Source organism: Astatotilapia calliptera, chromosome 16, assembly GCF_964374335.1.
Source record: "Astatotilapia calliptera chromosome 16, fAstCal68.1, whole genome shotgun sequence".
Lineage (NCBI taxonomy): Eukaryota > Metazoa > Chordata > Actinopteri > Cichliformes > Cichlidae > Astatotilapia > Astatotilapia calliptera.
Window position 1 is genome coordinate 31,235,426 of NC_137437.1, and position 15,855 is coordinate 31,251,280.

Here is a 15,855-nt window from a genome sequence, read left to right on the forward strand (position 1 = left end):
CATGTATTAGTGAAGTGAGAATGAACAGCTTTTTCTACCCTTCATACACAACCGACTCTTCCTAAAGCAGATTTTAATAAAATATTCCAATGAAAGAACAGACGTTTTTTGGTGTTTGAAACTCTTCAGCAGAGCTCACATCAAGTGTTTTTTCAGGAGGTCAGACTGTTTAGTGACAAGTCATTTTATAATACAGACTGTAGTGGGTGTCTTCAAATAAATATAAGAACCACAACAGTATAGAAGCAGTTTCCACCATCACATAGTGCAATATTTAATCTCAGGCCTGCAGGCAGCAGTCAGGGTCACCTGTCCTGACTGCACCTCTTCATCAGGGGGTCTAGGTGTCGGCCTGTGAGTCTGCTGTACTCGCTCAGGATGTAGTTTTCTCTCTGCTGCATCTGCAAACATGTTACACCTTTAATCAACATCGAACATCCAGACATCACACAGTTTGAAGTTCATAAATTTGGTATTAAAAAAAAAAAGAAAAAAAGACTCAGCTCATATAGATCTACCTATGGATGACAGATTAAAGGAAAAAACTGAGTCTTTGTAGATGTGATGATGGAGGCATCTTCTAAGGACTTCTAATGGGTTGTGATCTTGTGACTTGAGCACAAAGTGTATTTCCATTTGAGCTATAGTCTGAGTGGAGGAATGAATTTGGACACAAAGCCACTGTCTCCTTACAAACCTCAGTCCATTCTTCCTCTGTCTCGTGCCTGTAGCCCAGCAGGTGGCAGATCCCGTGCGCAGTGACAACCTGAAACAGGAACAATGAAACAGTTAATCACAGAAAATGGTACTGCTGTGCTTCATTTGGAAGCATTGACGGATTACACGCATGAGGGACAGGATAACTTAAGTTACTGTTTCATACAGTCAGCGCTCCATGCAGATCCAGGGATTCCTCCTGACACTGCTTCATCACAAACTCCACCCCAAGGAAGATATCTCCAAGGTTCAGCTCGTCTCTGTGAAGGGGGCAGGGCAACTTCCCGGGCCTCAGGTCCTTAAATAAACCCCCACAAAACACACAGATATTTGAGTGGAGAAGTTACCCCAACCCAGCAGATTGTGTTCATGTCTTTCCCACAAGATAGCACAGTAGGTCAACTTAACCTCAATTTTAACTAGTTAAGTCTTGAGTAACGCTGCACCCTAGTGGTGAAAGTTAGTTAAATTCTGTAGAGGGTAAATAAAAAGAGGCCCTTTAAGGAAGCTTTCCAAACTGAGTGAAGTGATCAGAGAGATGTACTACTATGCTGAGCCTAGAGTCAAAGTTTTTAGTGCCATGAAGGTTGCTCTCTTTTATTTTATTTTATTTTTTACCTGGCTATATCACCATGGTAATATATGCCAAACAGGTAACCTGGTGCAGACCAGTAAGGTTCACAGTTTTGGTTTAAAATAGATGGAAAGCCACCAATTTCCGTCCCTGAGTGAATATTAAATAACATTAATATTAAAGGAGCTACTAAATACAAATAGATGCCCAAACAGTAAAATAATGTGCATACACTATCTCTCTTTCAAAACTCTTATTCACCTCATGCCGCTTTCCATAGAAGATAATATGGATGATTAGAAAAGGACACTATTAGCCATGATGCAAGCATTGGGCAACAGTTTTGACTGAAAGCCTTTTACACAGCATACGTGTAAGATCTGTAGAAATATTTTGAGCTTAAAAAATACTCTTCAGACTCATCTATGCCTAATGTAGCCATTCACACCAAAGGCATAATTTTACTGTACCAATGCCATTTTTTTCGGCCAAGCTTTACACAGTGGAAAACTGATACTGACACATGGCTGACAGTTACAATGAAATCAAATCAGCCTTCAGCTTTCTAATTGGGGTTGTTTTATTTCCCTTTCAGGATGTGGAGGGCCAGATTAAGATGGTTCACAGCTGCCTGTGACCCCCTGACTGTAGTTTGCCCTACAGCTCTTGATAAGTCCATTCAAAGGCTCTGCTTGCCCATGCTGTTAGATGGTGACGTTGATGAGTCACAGAAGAAGCAGCTGGACGACAAAGGAGGCTTTTTCTGAAGCTCCATTTGGCCTTTGAAACTTTATGAATCTTTTATTGCACACAAAGCAGTGTAATAAATCAAAAACAGAAGAAGACGTCCAGAACACACCCCCACCACCACCAGATCTCCACTAACAGAAGTGTGTTCATTCAAAACGTTTAGCTGCCATGTTTACCTCGTAGAATGGGAAAGACAGGACATCCGTGGGTGTGTTCTTCTTCCTGTAGATGTGATTGATCTGCTGCATCTTCTGGTTGTCCACGCAGATGATACCCAGGTCGAACTTCTGGATGCCCAGTATGTGTCTCAGCGTGACCACGTCCCTGCGCAGCCTGGCGCGCCGAAGAGGCACCACCTTCTGGAGGTTCCTCAAAACTACTCCCATTTTAAACAGCCGACACGAGAAGAGAACACAGCTACGGAAAGATCTCGGTACATAGGTGAAGGTTACCCACTAACCTATCTCCTACCTGGCAGCACTTTATTGTCGGTTGGTGAGCTTCGCCGTTAGCCACAAGCAAACTGTAGTCTCCGAGGTGACACGAATGCAGTCCCCGGGAAGTAGATAGTGTAGTTCTTTTCTGGTTTATACAGCTCTGATAACCTAATTTACATTCATGAAATATATTCTTTCTTTTAATAGATATGGTCGCTTATCTGTTAACAACCGCCTCATTGGCCATAGCGGAACGAATGGTTTAGCATTACTAGCAGAAGGAGGACTGATAAGTTTGTCGGACCGGAACCGGATTTAGAAAAACGTGAGCCAAAAAAGCAACACAAAACAGTAAAAGGTGGGATCTTTTTTTACGCACTTCTTCGGGTATTCCTATAATTCTGTTAACTGGGGAACTTTATGAGCAGCCAAACAAACTTTACTAAGTAATACTTTCATGGTGTTAGCCTGTGCTAGCAGTGTAGCTACGAGTCTGTTTTCGTCTTTTTTTTTTTTTTTTATCAGCTTTTAAGCTTAAATTCTCCTCAGGCCGGAACTGCCTTACTGCTTGTTGCTATTCGAATGCTTAAAAACGTTAACATAAAACGTTATTTGAGCCATGAATACACCCAATCCGTTCGGTAGTGCCCATGGAGGAGCTTTCCAAGTCCCGAGCAGCAGCGTGAAGCCCAGCTTGTTCTCGTCATTTGGGCAGCAGAGCTCCAGCACACAGGCCCCGCAGAGTGTGGGATTTTTCGGTCAGCCGCCCCCTCAAGGAAGCAATATGTTTGGACAAGCCCCGGCCTTTGGACAGCCATCTGCGCAGACTTCAGCGTTTCCACAGCAGTCTGCCCAGGCTTCAGCGTTTGGACAGCCATCTGCGCAGGCTTCACCGTTTCCACAGCAGTCCGCCCAGGCTACAGCGTTTGGACAGCCATCTACGCAGGCTTCAGCGTTTGGACAGCCATCTGCCCAGGCTTCAGCGTTTGGACAGCCATCTGCCCAGGCTTCAGCGTTTGCACAGCCATCTGCCCAGGCTTCAGCGTTTGGACAGCAATCTGCCCAGGCTTCAGCGTTTGGACAGCCATCTGCCCAGGCTTCAGCGTTTGGACAGCCATCTGCCCAGGCTTCAGCGTTTGGACAGCCATCTGCCCAGGCTTCAGCGTTTGGACAGCCATCTGCCCAGGCTTCAGCGTTTGGACAGCCATCTGCCCAGGCTTCAGCGTTTGGACAGCCATCTGCCCAGGCTTCAGCGTTTGGACAGCCATCTGCCCAGGCTTCAGCGTTTGGACAGCCATCTGCCCAGGCTTCAGCGTTTGGACAGCCGTCATCAGGAGTAAGCAGCACGGGTTTTGGGGGTGGCACAACACCGGCTTTTGGACAGACTGGAGGGCCTGGTCAGAGTTCAATGTTTGGGCAAACGCCTGCTTTTGGGCAGGCTTCGGGATTTGGCAAACAGCCACCAGCAATCGGCCAGCAGCCCTCTGGGTTTGGCAGCCCACTGAGACCCACAGTGAGTCAGCCTCAGCCTCTCGGGTTTGGACAGCCATCATCATCATCCACCACTGCCACCACCAACGCCAGTCTGCTTGGGCCAGGTCAGAGCAGGAGCTTCGCACCATCTGAATTTAGTTTCAGGCCAGCCAATGAGGCACTTTTCAAACCCATCTTTAGTGCCAGTCCCGAGCCAACCAACCCCCCAACCACTTCACTGTCCAACTCAGCTTTTGGTGGGTCCCAGACAACCTCCAGCACCACCACCACGGCTGGTTTTTCTCTGTTGCCTAAGCCTGGGTCTTTAGGTTTCAGCTTCTCTGAACCAGCCTCAGCCCCCTCTATCTCCTCTCAAAGTAACCCACTAACAACTGACAGCAGTAGTGGTCCAGCTACCACTCTTCAGTTCACCTTCTCCCAACCAGCCACACTCACCAGCTCCAGCACTAAGGCTGCCACCACAGAGCCCACCACCCCGTCGTCTTTTAGCTTTACACCCAAAACCCTCCAGCCTCAGGCATCGCAGCTTTTTGGAGGAACAACTTTTGGTCAGCCCTCAGCTTTTAGTGAAACCAAAACCAAAGAAGAGGCTAGTACAGATGTTAAAGTCCATACTGCCCAAGGGGACATCAACATATTTGCACGGCTTGGCAAAGGCACCAAGCGGAAAGACGATCCACCAATCTCCAGCACCGGCCTTGAGAAATCAGCTGTCCCTGAGGAGGATGTTCCACCTGAAGCAGAGTCACCGAGACATCCCCCAAAGAGGCCGCTGATGAGGTCGCATGACCCACCAAGAGGATTAATCAGCCGAGCATTGAGCAGTCTTCGTAAGGATGGTGCTAAACCAGTGAGGCGGAAGGCTGCAAACGAACCGGAGAGGGAGGATGTCCAAATTCAGAGTGGTGACCTCTTTGTAACTCCACCTGCTGCCCAGACACTGACCAAAGATGTGCAGGATAAAGCCGAAGAATCAGGTGAGACATAAAAGTCATATATACTATGCATTAGTAACAAATGTTCGAAGGGTCATGACAAAAATCTTTCATCATGCAAAGTACTTCTAAACAATTGAAGACCAGTTTACTCGTCAGTGCTTACAATGACTGTAGTGATTTTTCTCTACAGATTCAGCAAAACCTTCAGAATCAAAGGTCGCAACCACGACCCCAAATAAACGTGGCTCACGCACTGAGAGCATGGACAGCCTGAGCGGCATGTCTCCCACCGACTGCACCTCACTCATGTGCAGGAACGTCCCTTCATCACTCAACAGAAGAGACACGATCGAGAAGCACTTTGCTCGGTTTGGGAAAGTTCACAAGATTATCTGCCGGCCCGCCAAGAACCTCACCATAGTGTACTTCAATGACCACGTGAGTCACCTCTTTGTACCCTCAACATCTTAAGTTAGAGGGTATCAACAAAACTGGCATTCAGTTTAACTTTTCTCTCTCAAGCTTCTACTCTTTTATTGCAAGTATTTTGGAGTTTCCTATTCTACTTTATAGAGTGTAATGTAGATTTTTTTTGTCTTTTCCCATCATCTCTTCCAGGCATCAGCGGCAAAAGCAAAGAAAAAAGGCAAAATGCTGCAAGGAAAAGAGCTTCTCCTCCTGTGGCAGAGAAAGAAGCAGAGTAAATGCAAACATTTCTTTAAAAGCTAGTTTATTTTGGCAAAAATATCCTCTAACACAGAGTGATGGTTCTTCTGTATTAATGTGTAATGTTATGGAGCAGGTCCAGGGGAGAAAGCGGGTAGATCTGGAACTGGAAAGGAGACGTCAGAAGGAGAAGGCCAGGAGGACATGGAGTCAAAAGCGGGTTCTTCTTCACCACTCCGGAGACCCACCCTGAGACCTCCCACACTCAGCAGCACGGTGACCTTCAGCCGCAGGTAACACAGCACCTAATTTTTACTTCACCAATAAAGCTGTCATGTAGTATGAAAAGTTTCCACAACATCATGACTCTCTCACATGTGTCAGCTCCCCGGTGAAGAAACCTTCCCCCGTAAAGGCTCTGCAGTTTGACACTGAACCTCAAAAAGAGAGCAGCACCAGCCAGAGCTCCGAGCGCCCGGTCCCATCCTCTCTCCTCCCCCTCATCGGGCAGGTGGCTGAGACCGCAGAGGACAAATACCGCCTCCTCGAGCAGAGAGACAAGATCCTGCGTCAAGGCAAAGCCACCTCTCACATCAGCCATTATTAACAGAGCTACAAAAAATAAAATAAAAAGGTGTGAGACATTTAGTGCTAATGTCTTTACAGGCCGGCCAAAGCGGACAGACCTCCACCTTTCCAAGGTATTTGTGGGGACGTGTCCTGACATGTGTCCTGAGAAGGAGAGGTACATGAGAGAAACTCGGAACCAGCTCAGCGCATTCGAAGTCATTCCAAGCACAGAGACGGTAATGTCTTTAATATCAATATTAATATTATTTAAAATATTAAATTTGACCTAGAACTCCATGTTTAGTATTCAGAAGATTCTCTGGAGCACATTTAGATTTAAACGCTTTATTCACTTCATCTGATTGCACTAATTGGACGTTTGGGTGCACAACATTGTAAACATATCTGCTATTCATAAATAATGAATGTGTAAATATCTGTTTAGGCTTAGTGATAAATAATAAAAAATATGTATACACTGGAGAGACACTGCAGACTAGAAATGTCCAACTCACTTAAGTTTGTGGGCCAAAGAAAGCCTCGTATGATGCCCGACAGTCAAACAACTAAATGTTTAAAACTTTTCTTTTAATTTAAACAAAAATTTGCTAAAAACTTTCAAATGTAGTGAACTGTCGATTACAGAACTGATGATGAACCGCCTGAGATACTTTTAAATGTCTTCTTACATGTAATTAAAGTACTGTCATATTTTCACTTTTCACCCAGTGAGGTGATGTTAACATTACCTCAATGGGTAGTGCAGAATGAAAATGTATTGGCCCAGGGCAGCCCCAGGACTCACTGGAAAGGTTATACCTCTTGGCTGGCTTGGGAATGACGTTTTGTCCCCTTCCGATGAGATTAAAGAGGTGGCTGTGGTGAGGGAAGTTTTGGCTTCTCTGCTTAGACTGCTGCCCTGTGACTCAAACGCTGATGGATAGATGGATGAAATGGTTGTCAGTGTTTTTTGTAGCAGGCTGTAACCTGGTCATGCAAGGAAATTAGATTCTTCTTGCTGTAAACAATTTTTTCTCCTTCCGTTTCTGACCAGGTGGATCACAAAGCCGCCATCAAGGAGTACAGCCGCTCATCAGCCGACCAGGAGGAGCCCCTGCCCCACGAGTTGCGTCCTTTGCCGGTGCTCAGCATGACTATGGACTATCTGGTGACGCAGATCATGGATCTGGGCCACGACAACTACCGGGACTGGTACGACTTTGTCTGGAACAGAACCCGCGGCATCCGCAAGGTAGTGCTTCAGATGAGCTGCTCCAGCTATACTTAATTACAACTTCAAAAAAGCTGTTTTGTTTCTGGAGGTTTAGGTGGGTGATTGGTGTGATTTAGTCATTGCTCTGGAGAGACTGATCCTCGTCTCCATCTCTCACTCACAGGACATCATCCAGCAGCACCTCTGCTGCCCACAAACAGTGTCACTGATTGAAAAGTGCACCCGCTTCCACGTGCACTGTGCCCACCACCTCTGCGAGGAGCACATGTCAACGTTCGACCCCAAGATAAACAACGAGAACATGACCAAGTGCCTGCAGAGCCTGAAAGAAATGTACCAGGACCTGGCTACGCGTCACATCTTCTGCCCCCGTGAGCCGGAGTTCCGTCAGTACAGCGTTCTGCTGAAGCTCAACGATGGGGACATCCTGCGGTCAGTCACGGAAACGTATACAGAATATACCCATTCGGTGCTCCAGCGAGCATTTCCTCTGTAATTTGTAGCTGCATCTCACACCTGACCCTTAATCTCCACGCAGTGAGGTGCAGCAGTTTCGTGATGAGGTGCGAAACTCCACCGAGGTGAAGTTTGCGGTGCAGGCGTTTGCTGCCGTCAACAGCAACAACTTTGTTCGCTTCTTCAAGCTGGTGAAAGGAGCCTCGTACCTCGCCAGCTGCCTCCTGCACAGATACTTCAACCAGGTCAGAAACTGCCTGGAAATCATGTCTGAATCTTTCTCAATGAGGTTGTTTACGCACTTTTTTCAGGGATGCTTCAATTGTGACACTTTTGGATCACAACCTAAATTTGCTGATTAAATCTTTGTTGCTCTTATTATTATTTTATTTTGTTTGTGTTGTTATTCATCTCCTGCACTGTGCCAGGAAACAATTTAATTATTTGATCTTTTATTCAGCACAAAATGAATGTGCCATACCAGATAATATTTTTATTTCCTGATATACTGTAGTCATCAAGCCTGATGGACTTTTTAATGACTTTTTTTTAAATGAGTGAGAGAAGGTTAAAACAGAGGATTGCAGTAACAGGATGGCAGCAGGTTGTTATAATGCTTACACTTGTGTTGTAAGCTCGTGCTGTATCTGGAGCGCACGTCAACCAGCTGACGACCACCAAATCCCAGTTAACCAACTTCCTGTCAATGTAATTATTATTCCTGGAACTGTATGATGGCATAATGGTTGTTAGCAGCTGTAGCTTATATCTTAAACAATCCTTAAAAAAATATGATGCTTAACTTCAGCATGGAGATTAATTTAGATCTGGCAGGATATTAATTAAAGGGACAATATTTTAGTTTTTTGTTGGTTGAAAGGGTCAGAACAAATATTGATGTGTTGGAAAAAGATTTGGTGCTCATTAAAATAATACAGTTTTTTGTGCGGGTGTTGAAAACTCCTAAACTTCATGTCTGTGTGCAGGTCAGAGCTAAGGCGCTGAAGACCCTGAACATGGCTCACACTGTGGGTCCCCGCTCAACTTTGTTTCCTGTTAATGACGTCGTGCGGATGCTGATGTTCCGCACCACTGCAGAAGCGACTGACTTCGTCCAGCAGTACGGCCTCAACGTCAACGACGGGTGAGCGTCCATGCCACTGGTTTCTCTCTCAGCTCCTTTCAGTGGAATGCTGTGTTTCTAAGGTCGTATTGCAGACTTATTGCATCGGCAAGACCACCTTAAATAGCCTTTGATTTAATCTCGTTTTTGTGTTTTACGTTTTGTCTGCAGCATGGTCGAGCTGAGTCGAATAGCCTATCAGGAGCCAGAGCTGCCGCTATCCCAGAAGAAGTCTGAAGTGATTCTCGCTAAGAGAACGGTCTTGATTGGGGAGGTGGTAAACGGAGGGCCCCTCCCGAACCCTCCCCAGCACACCCCCGTCTGCAGCTTTGACTCCCAGAACAAATACAGAGGAGAAGGAGGCTTGATCGAGGCCACGCCATCCCAGTTTAAAGGTTAACATGTTTTATTTTCTCCAGTTGTTGCACGCACGTTAGGTTATTCTATTTCTGTAAAACTCAACTAAGAATGATCATTTGATCACATTCAGGAGGCGAGGAAGTGAATTCTTTGATGCCTGTTTTGCCGTTTCAGTTGTTGGTGACAGAATGGAGCTGAAGGCGCCACCCAGTGGCGAGCTGCTGTCTCAGGTCGTACCAGTCAAAGCTCCCGATGTTCCCGCTGCCTTTGGGCCAGCTGCAGCTATTATGGATGAGACGGGAGAGCTCTCGACCCACCCAGCTGAGCCCCAGCTGCTATTCCAGCCTGTCAGACCCCCGTCACCTCCACCCAAACCTCAGCTGGTGTTCAGTGATGAGGTGGGGAAGAGTTCCCAGCTCTTCATAGACATTACTAATTCTCATTTTCAATACAGACCGTTCTCTAGTAACTCTGTGTTTTTATAAGCAACGTAGATATTTTTGCAATTAAATTTAGGATTGCTCACTTAAAATCACTTAGTGTACCTTTAACAGTAAAGATAAAGAATTAATATTTTCCTTCCTTCTCTTAAAAGATGATAAGAACTCATTAAAACATCTTTTCTGTCGCTCGCTGCAGGACATCATGGCTGAGCTGGATGGTGTGGTAGAAGAGGTGGTTGATGCAGCAGTGAGGGAGATGGCTGAGGCCGGCGCCAGCTACGCTTCAGCAGCGCTCAAGTAAGCTTATCATGAAAACCTGTGATTGCAGTGTGTGGGAGGAAGTCCTCCGGTTAACGTGATTGATAACTGGCTGGGTTTTTTTGTTTATTTTTGTTTTGTGCAGGGAGAGCAGCGTGCAGGTGGAGATGATGGTGAGCGAGGTCCTGAGGCAGATGCTACAGGAGGTGTCTGCTGCCGAGATCAAGCTGGAGCATGAGCGCATCGCTGAAGAAAAACGCAAGCTTGAAGAAACCAGGTTGGTCTGCCAGCAGCTGGTTTATAACAGGCGTATCACCGCCCTGGGTTCAGTTAGGAAAAGGGGAAAATATCTTCTACTCTAACAACAGACTCGTGTTTTCCTAAGCCGCAATTGTGACTCTGTCTTAAATATTTTGGGCTGTTTTTGCCACGACTAACCCTGGTCTGTTTTTCCTTTTCTGTCTGTATCAGGAGGCGTCAGGAGCACGAGGCTTTCCTAACTCAGTTCAGCTTCTCTCTCTGCACAGAGGTGATGCACGAAGTGCTAGATGAGACCATAAAGGAGACCGCCGCATCTGAGATCCAGTAAGACTTAAACAGATCTGACCAAATGTGTAACTAAGAAAAATCTGTTATATTAATTTTTGACCTGAATACAGTCGCTTTCCACGATACACGGTTCAAAATAATCCTTATTTGTCTTTTTTGGGCTTTGGCACAATTTTCAGTTCATCCTATGTCTCAGAGAAGCTCTTTTAGCTCCTGCCATTTAAGCCAACTGTCTTCTGATTGGCTGACCCACAAAGGAGGTGGGCGGGGCTTCTGTTGCAGATTGTGGAGAATAGAAAAACCAGCCCGACACTGAATGTTTGAAGAATTACTTACACACGCACACCAACCTCATTATTTAAGACTTGTTTCATATTTATTATGAGCATCCACTAACTTAACAGTATGCATGTGACAGAGGATGAGGACGAGTGGACATGCAAAACAAAAAGAGGAATGTCGTGACGTTGGAGCTCTTCGAGTGGCAGACATTAACTTAAAAAAATTGTTTTTCAGAGAGGCATTGAATGAGAAAGCAGAGCGGGTGGCTAAATGCACAGAGCAGGTGTGTGTGAGTCTAGTTGAGGAGACTCTGAATGCAGACATCGCTGTGTTGGTTGAAAACCTGCTTGAAGCAGAGCTGCAGCGTATCCACAAGTACATCAAAAGGTAAAAACATGGATAATGAAGGCACACGAGCAAAACAAAACAGCACCAAGAATCCCAGAAACGTCTTTCTGCAGTTTTTAAATATTCTTCTTCCTCATCTACCAGGTGGCGTGACGTGGTGGCTGTTCGCCGTCAGCTGAAGCGACAGATGCGAGGCTTTCCTGCAGCCCCTTGCTGCGTTGACCCTCGCTTCAAACTGAAAGCTCTGGCTCCCAGCGCCCCTGCTCAGCCCTCCATAGCAGATCTGGCTCGTGGTTTGGTCAACCTGGGAAATGCTGGCATGTTGGCGCTCTCCAGCACCAGGTGTGTGTATCTCCTGTCCTCTCCTGTCTCCTGTCAGTGTTGGACGATGAGCACAGTTCCTTTGCTGTAACATGTTTTCTGTCTGTCCAGGTTGTACGATATGAGACGAGGAGCAATCCACCAGATGAGAGTTCACTACTACTTTCAGCAGCTGCTTGAGTAAGTCCTGTTCCTGTGTTTGTTCAGTCAGCAGTCCGTGTCACAAAGTGTCATTTTGACCTGTTTCTGGCGTCGCCCTCAGCGAAACAGTTTGGGCGCCTCTCGACCTCCCGGCGCTGGTGACGGAAAGCATCCCCAACGCACCCGAGCGAATCTTCTGGAAGGCCGTCGTTCTTTTACCCAGCAACCATGAGAGCGTTGCCAGCGTGGCAGACAGGTGCTCTAATGCCCTAAAGATATTCTAGGCCCGGTTTTCTATGAACATTTCACTGATTGTGTCCTGTCTGTTATGATTTCAGGATCCTCTCTGACTGGCTGGAGGTGAAGCTTGGTGGGCATAAGGAGTCAGAGGGCAGGGAGGAGCAGCCAGAGGGCACCCTGCAGACACTGACTGTCACCAACACGCTGCAGGAGAGCGGACAGCGCACTCACAAAGTCCACATTAGCATCAAGGTCAGATCACGCGGGGCATGCAGAAATAGAAATATGATTATTCAGAGCAGAGCTGTGCTAGAATCACAATAGACAGGAGCTTCACGTTAGGTTAAATGTTTTAAGGCTGAAGCTGAAAGGCTTGTGTGAAGAAAAATAACTAGAATTGGCTTAAAGGGTAAAGAAGAAGCAGCTTTTTCAGGGACATAAATCATGTTTTGCTGAGATTAAAAGTACCAGAAGTCCGTTAATGATCAGAAAAAAAAACCGGTTAGGAATTATATTTTAATATTTCTTTCCCCACCCCGCAGGTGTCTCGAGGTCCGCTAAACGAAGACGGCCTGTCAAAAATGGAGGAGAGTTGTGAGCTCCAGGGGACGAGTGCCCTCATCATGCTGCTGCCCGCCCTGCCCACTGTGGAGCCTGATCAGGACGAGCAGGACGTCCCGCTGTTGTCCGCCTTGCTTCAGCTCAAACAGCTACAGCAAGCCAGCGCCTGGCACTGCCCACTGCCACTCGTCATCCTGGTACCAGGGCTAGACGGGGGCGCTGCTGATACACAGAAACTTGTTGAAGGTGAGAAATGGTAGTGAAGACAGCACGAAGAGATTTCTGTAGTAGTTGGTAAATGAGTGTTTTTAAAAAAGCTTCATCTCTTCTAGCTCTGAAGCTGCACACACTGGTGACGGACGGCCTGATATCGGAGTATACGTTCTTCTTCATACCAGAGACCACTAATGATCTGCAGGGATCCAAACAGGTACGCATTTGCTCCTTTGCCATCATGGAGGTTTTTTTTGGTCTTGCTTTTTTTTCGGTCTTGCTTTTTTTTCTTTACTGACCTTCTCCATCTTCTCTCCGTCCTGTCCTGTTGTTTGTCTTCAGATAAACCAGGCCGTGCGCTGGCTGGCTCTCCGTACTCTGCCACCTTTCAGTCTAACCTGTAAGACCCTAGTGGAGCTCATTGAGTCCACCTTAAGTCATGAATTCAGTCCCAGAGTTTACTCCCACCGGTTGGAGCGAGCTACCGCACATCTTCCATCCCAGGATCCAGCTCCTGTCGTTCAGCTTTACAACGCAGTCCTGACTCACGTTGCTGATAAAGTGGCATCTCAGGAGCTCTGCGGGCTCTCATGGCCTCCGGGCGAATTCTGTCTGCCTGACATGAGGGATTTTGTGCCTCATCTGGCCTGGAACTCCTACCAGCACCTGGCCTGGCTGCGGGAAATCATCCTCAGCCTGCAGCTGCCAGAGTGGGAGCAGCTGTCCGCAACAGGTCAGTTTCACACAGAAAGAGATTTATCTTCCACAAAGATATTCAGAGGTTAATAATCCTATTTTATATATTTAATCATCTTATTTCTCTCTTTAGACTCGTGGTCTGAGCTGTGCTCCTCCATCTTTCGCTACGCCGCTAAGATCCCGGTCTCACGTCGCAATCAACCCCTCCTCATGTCTCGACTCGAAAACCTTCTGGAAAGAGTCAAGTTAAAGAGTCGGCGCACCCGAACCCCCGGATACGCTGGAGAAGACGATGTATGTGTGGACTTCAGTTTGATTCCTTGGGATGACGTGCTGGTGATCTGCATTGACCACAAGCTGAAGGACTGGCAGATACCTAAACCACCTGTCTGCCAAGGTGAGGACCATGCTGCTGTAATTAATTAAAACTAAATTTGAGACTAACTAAAACCATATAGAGCACTTAATAAAGTTGCCAAATACAATAAAAATGTAAAGACAATGTCTTAAGTTTTAGTCTTTGTCAGTTTGGTCTAATTTTCTGTGGAAGATCATCTTAAAAAAAATGCCTATTTTCCACTTTGCTATTGATGTTTTTGACCCATAATTCCTATTTATTGTTTGTTTTAAGATGCTGTGACAGAGGATGGAGAGATCCTGGTTTATTTCCCCAAATACTCACTGAAGGGCTTCCAGCCGCCCGAGGAGTGGACGGAGGCCATGAGGCAAACTCACAGAGAGAAGCAGCAAGAGAAGGAGGGGTAAGGAGGCCCAGGAAAACCCCACAGGTTGTCAATGCCTCTGAGACATGCGCATCTTTCTTTTAATCTGACAGCACCTGAATGTGCAACACTATTGTGCAGTGCATGAAGCAAAAACTCATACTCCCCAAAAACAGTCCTACTTAAATGCTCTAAAGCCGGCGTCATGGTGGCATCCTTGGAGCGCCTCCTTTGCTCTTCCTTTGTTCCTAATTCCTCCGGTTTTCTCCCTCCTCAGGGTGAGTGCAGCTGCTTATGCCACACCCACCACGGCGACCCTCAGGCAGAGGTTGTTCCACAGTCTGGTGGAGCCCGTCGAGGCTACGTCAGCCCCGCTGGACATCACCCACACGCCCACGCCACCGGAGCTGCTGGCCCACAAAGTCCTGCAGAGCTTAGAGGAGGAGAAAGCTGAAAGCAAGAGGTATACCTACATCACTGCATGTGATGGTCATGGATTAGGGTGGTGGGGCTCACACAGGTAGGGAGTTTTAGCCCCAGACTAGATTTTTATGACCATAAGGCCATCCCACACCCACCAGTTCAAGTGAACCTCAGTGAACCTCATGGCAGTTTGCAAAATCATCCCAATTTTATTATAATGAGAATTTTCCACTTCTTTTGTGTCCCCTATGAGCAACTTTTCATCTGCTGGGTATCCAGGAGCAAACCATTACACCCTGATTCATTTTCTGCTGCGTTCGTTTCATTTTTGATTCAATATTAATTAAGAAGTCCCTGAAACCCTTGCGCAGATTCAAAAGGTTCTTGTTGACTGAAGATTGTTTTTAGCCATCTCTAGTGGAGCTAAACTTGAGAGCAACTGAATTTGGGCCTGAAAGAAAGAAACAAGAGCATTGTAATCAGAATGAACTCATAATCATCACAAGTCAAAATTGTGATTTTTAAATTGAAGTTTGATTGACTGGGGAGTCCGACAGTAAACACACCCTCTCTGCCTTTCTGCAGGAGCATGGAGCAGCTTCAGTGCTGGGTGGATGGCGACCCTTTGGAGCAATTGACCACCCCGCTTTTCCTCCCATCCTCCACCCTTCTGTCCATGCCCACCACCATAAGGCACACCCCCACAGCCAGGACTCGAGAGGCATCTTTCACACAGGTACGACTGTTTCCCGACACTGAAATAGGTTCGCTGTTTAAGCTGCTACAGATAAAGAAAATCTTTTATCTTTCCAGGAGCCTGATGATCCTTTGGAAAAAGTGACCCGGCGTAAGACTGCTCCTGAATCTTTGACGTGGCGACTGAAGGAGCTGGAACGCCAGATTTTGGCAAGCCAAGAGGAAGAACTGGCCTGCAGGCTAAAGCTGAGCGGCATGCTGAGCATCGTCGATGACTGACAGCACTTGAAGCAAACAGAAGTGTTTGCATCTTCATACCTGTCTGTGACATGATCATCACCTTTTCATCTCAGTGTGGTCGGGTTCACGGACTACAAATAGGAGTGTGGGGTTTTTTTTTTTTGTTGTTGTTGTTATTTTAAACATGAAAATGTATATTTTTAGCACTGGATTAACTTTGTAACACTGACTCCGGATTTATTGTTGTTTATTAAGAGTGTCTCTGTGTAACTAGCACATTAAACGCTGGGGATTGAACTCCTTTAATCCCACATTATTATTGAATATATAATTGTTGAATAAAAGTGGAATATTTTTCTTGTAAAACCGTTTGTCATTGTTATCATTGCTTTATCACTGT

General features: G+C 46.3%; 2 protein-coding genes across 2 annotated transcripts; one reads left to right on the forward strand and one right to left on the reverse strand.

Moving 5' to 3' along the window:
• Positions 1 to 56: 56 nt before the first annotated feature.
• Positions 57 to 2,782, reverse strand: ybey (ybeY metalloendoribonuclease). Its single transcript, XM_026143780.2, has 4 exons — positions 2,218 to 2,782; positions 884 to 1,015; positions 698 to 766; positions 57 to 401 (listed from the first exon to the last, which is right to left on the reverse strand). The coding sequence occupies exons 1-4, from the start codon at positions 2,425 to 2,427 to the stop codon at positions 306 to 308; spliced, it is 507 nt and encodes a 168-aa protein (XP_025999565.1). The 5' UTR covers positions 2,428 to 2,782; the 3' UTR covers positions 57 to 305.
• Positions 2,783 to 3,097: 315 nt separating this feature from the next.
• On the forward strand, positions 3,098 to 15,821 carry mcm3ap (minichromosome maintenance complex component 3 associated protein). The gene is made up of 28 exons (XM_026143774.2): positions 3,098 to 4,949; positions 5,101 to 5,348; positions 5,529 to 5,610; positions 5,713 to 5,869; positions 5,961 to 6,151; positions 6,243 to 6,382; positions 7,201 to 7,398; positions 7,544 to 7,812; positions 7,919 to 8,081; positions 8,823 to 8,980; positions 9,131 to 9,354; positions 9,494 to 9,717; positions 9,959 to 10,059; positions 10,166 to 10,297; positions 10,492 to 10,605; positions 11,086 to 11,238; positions 11,344 to 11,541; positions 11,632 to 11,700; positions 11,783 to 11,917; positions 12,000 to 12,153; positions 12,444 to 12,708; positions 12,795 to 12,892; positions 13,018 to 13,408; positions 13,505 to 13,771; positions 14,006 to 14,135; positions 14,374 to 14,559; positions 15,105 to 15,255; positions 15,333 to 15,821. The coding sequence occupies exons 1-28, from the start codon at positions 3,098 to 3,100 to the stop codon at positions 15,492 to 15,494; spliced, it is 6,612 nt and encodes a 2,203-aa protein (XP_025999559.2). The 3' UTR covers positions 15,495 to 15,821.
• Positions 15,822 to 15,855: the final 34 nt, after the last annotated feature.

Coding starts and splice junctions, on each gene's coding strand:
- mcm3ap (XM_026143774.2), top strand. CDS start 3,098: ATGAATACACCCAATCCGTTCGGTAGTGCCCATGGAGGAGCTTTCCAA. Junction 11,239..11,343: donor ATCCACAAGTACATCAAAAG/GTAAAAACATGG, acceptor CTCATCTACCAG/GTGGCGTGACGTGGTGGCTG. Junction 12,893..13,017: donor ATCTGCAGGGATCCAAACAG/GTACGCATTTGC, acceptor GTTTGTCTTCAG/ATAAACCAGGCCGTGCGCTG.
- ybey (XM_026143780.2), bottom strand. CDS start 2,427: ATGGGAGTAGTTTTGAGGAACCTCCAGAAGGTGGTGCCTCTTCGGCGC. Junction 1,016..2,217: donor TGTCTTTCCCATTCTACGAG/GTAAACATGGCA, acceptor GGTTTATTTAAG/GACCTGAGGCCCGGGAAGTT. Junction 767..883: donor ATCTGCATGGAGCGCTGACT/GTATGAAACAGT, acceptor TTCCTGTTTCAG/GTTGTCACTGCGCACGGGAT.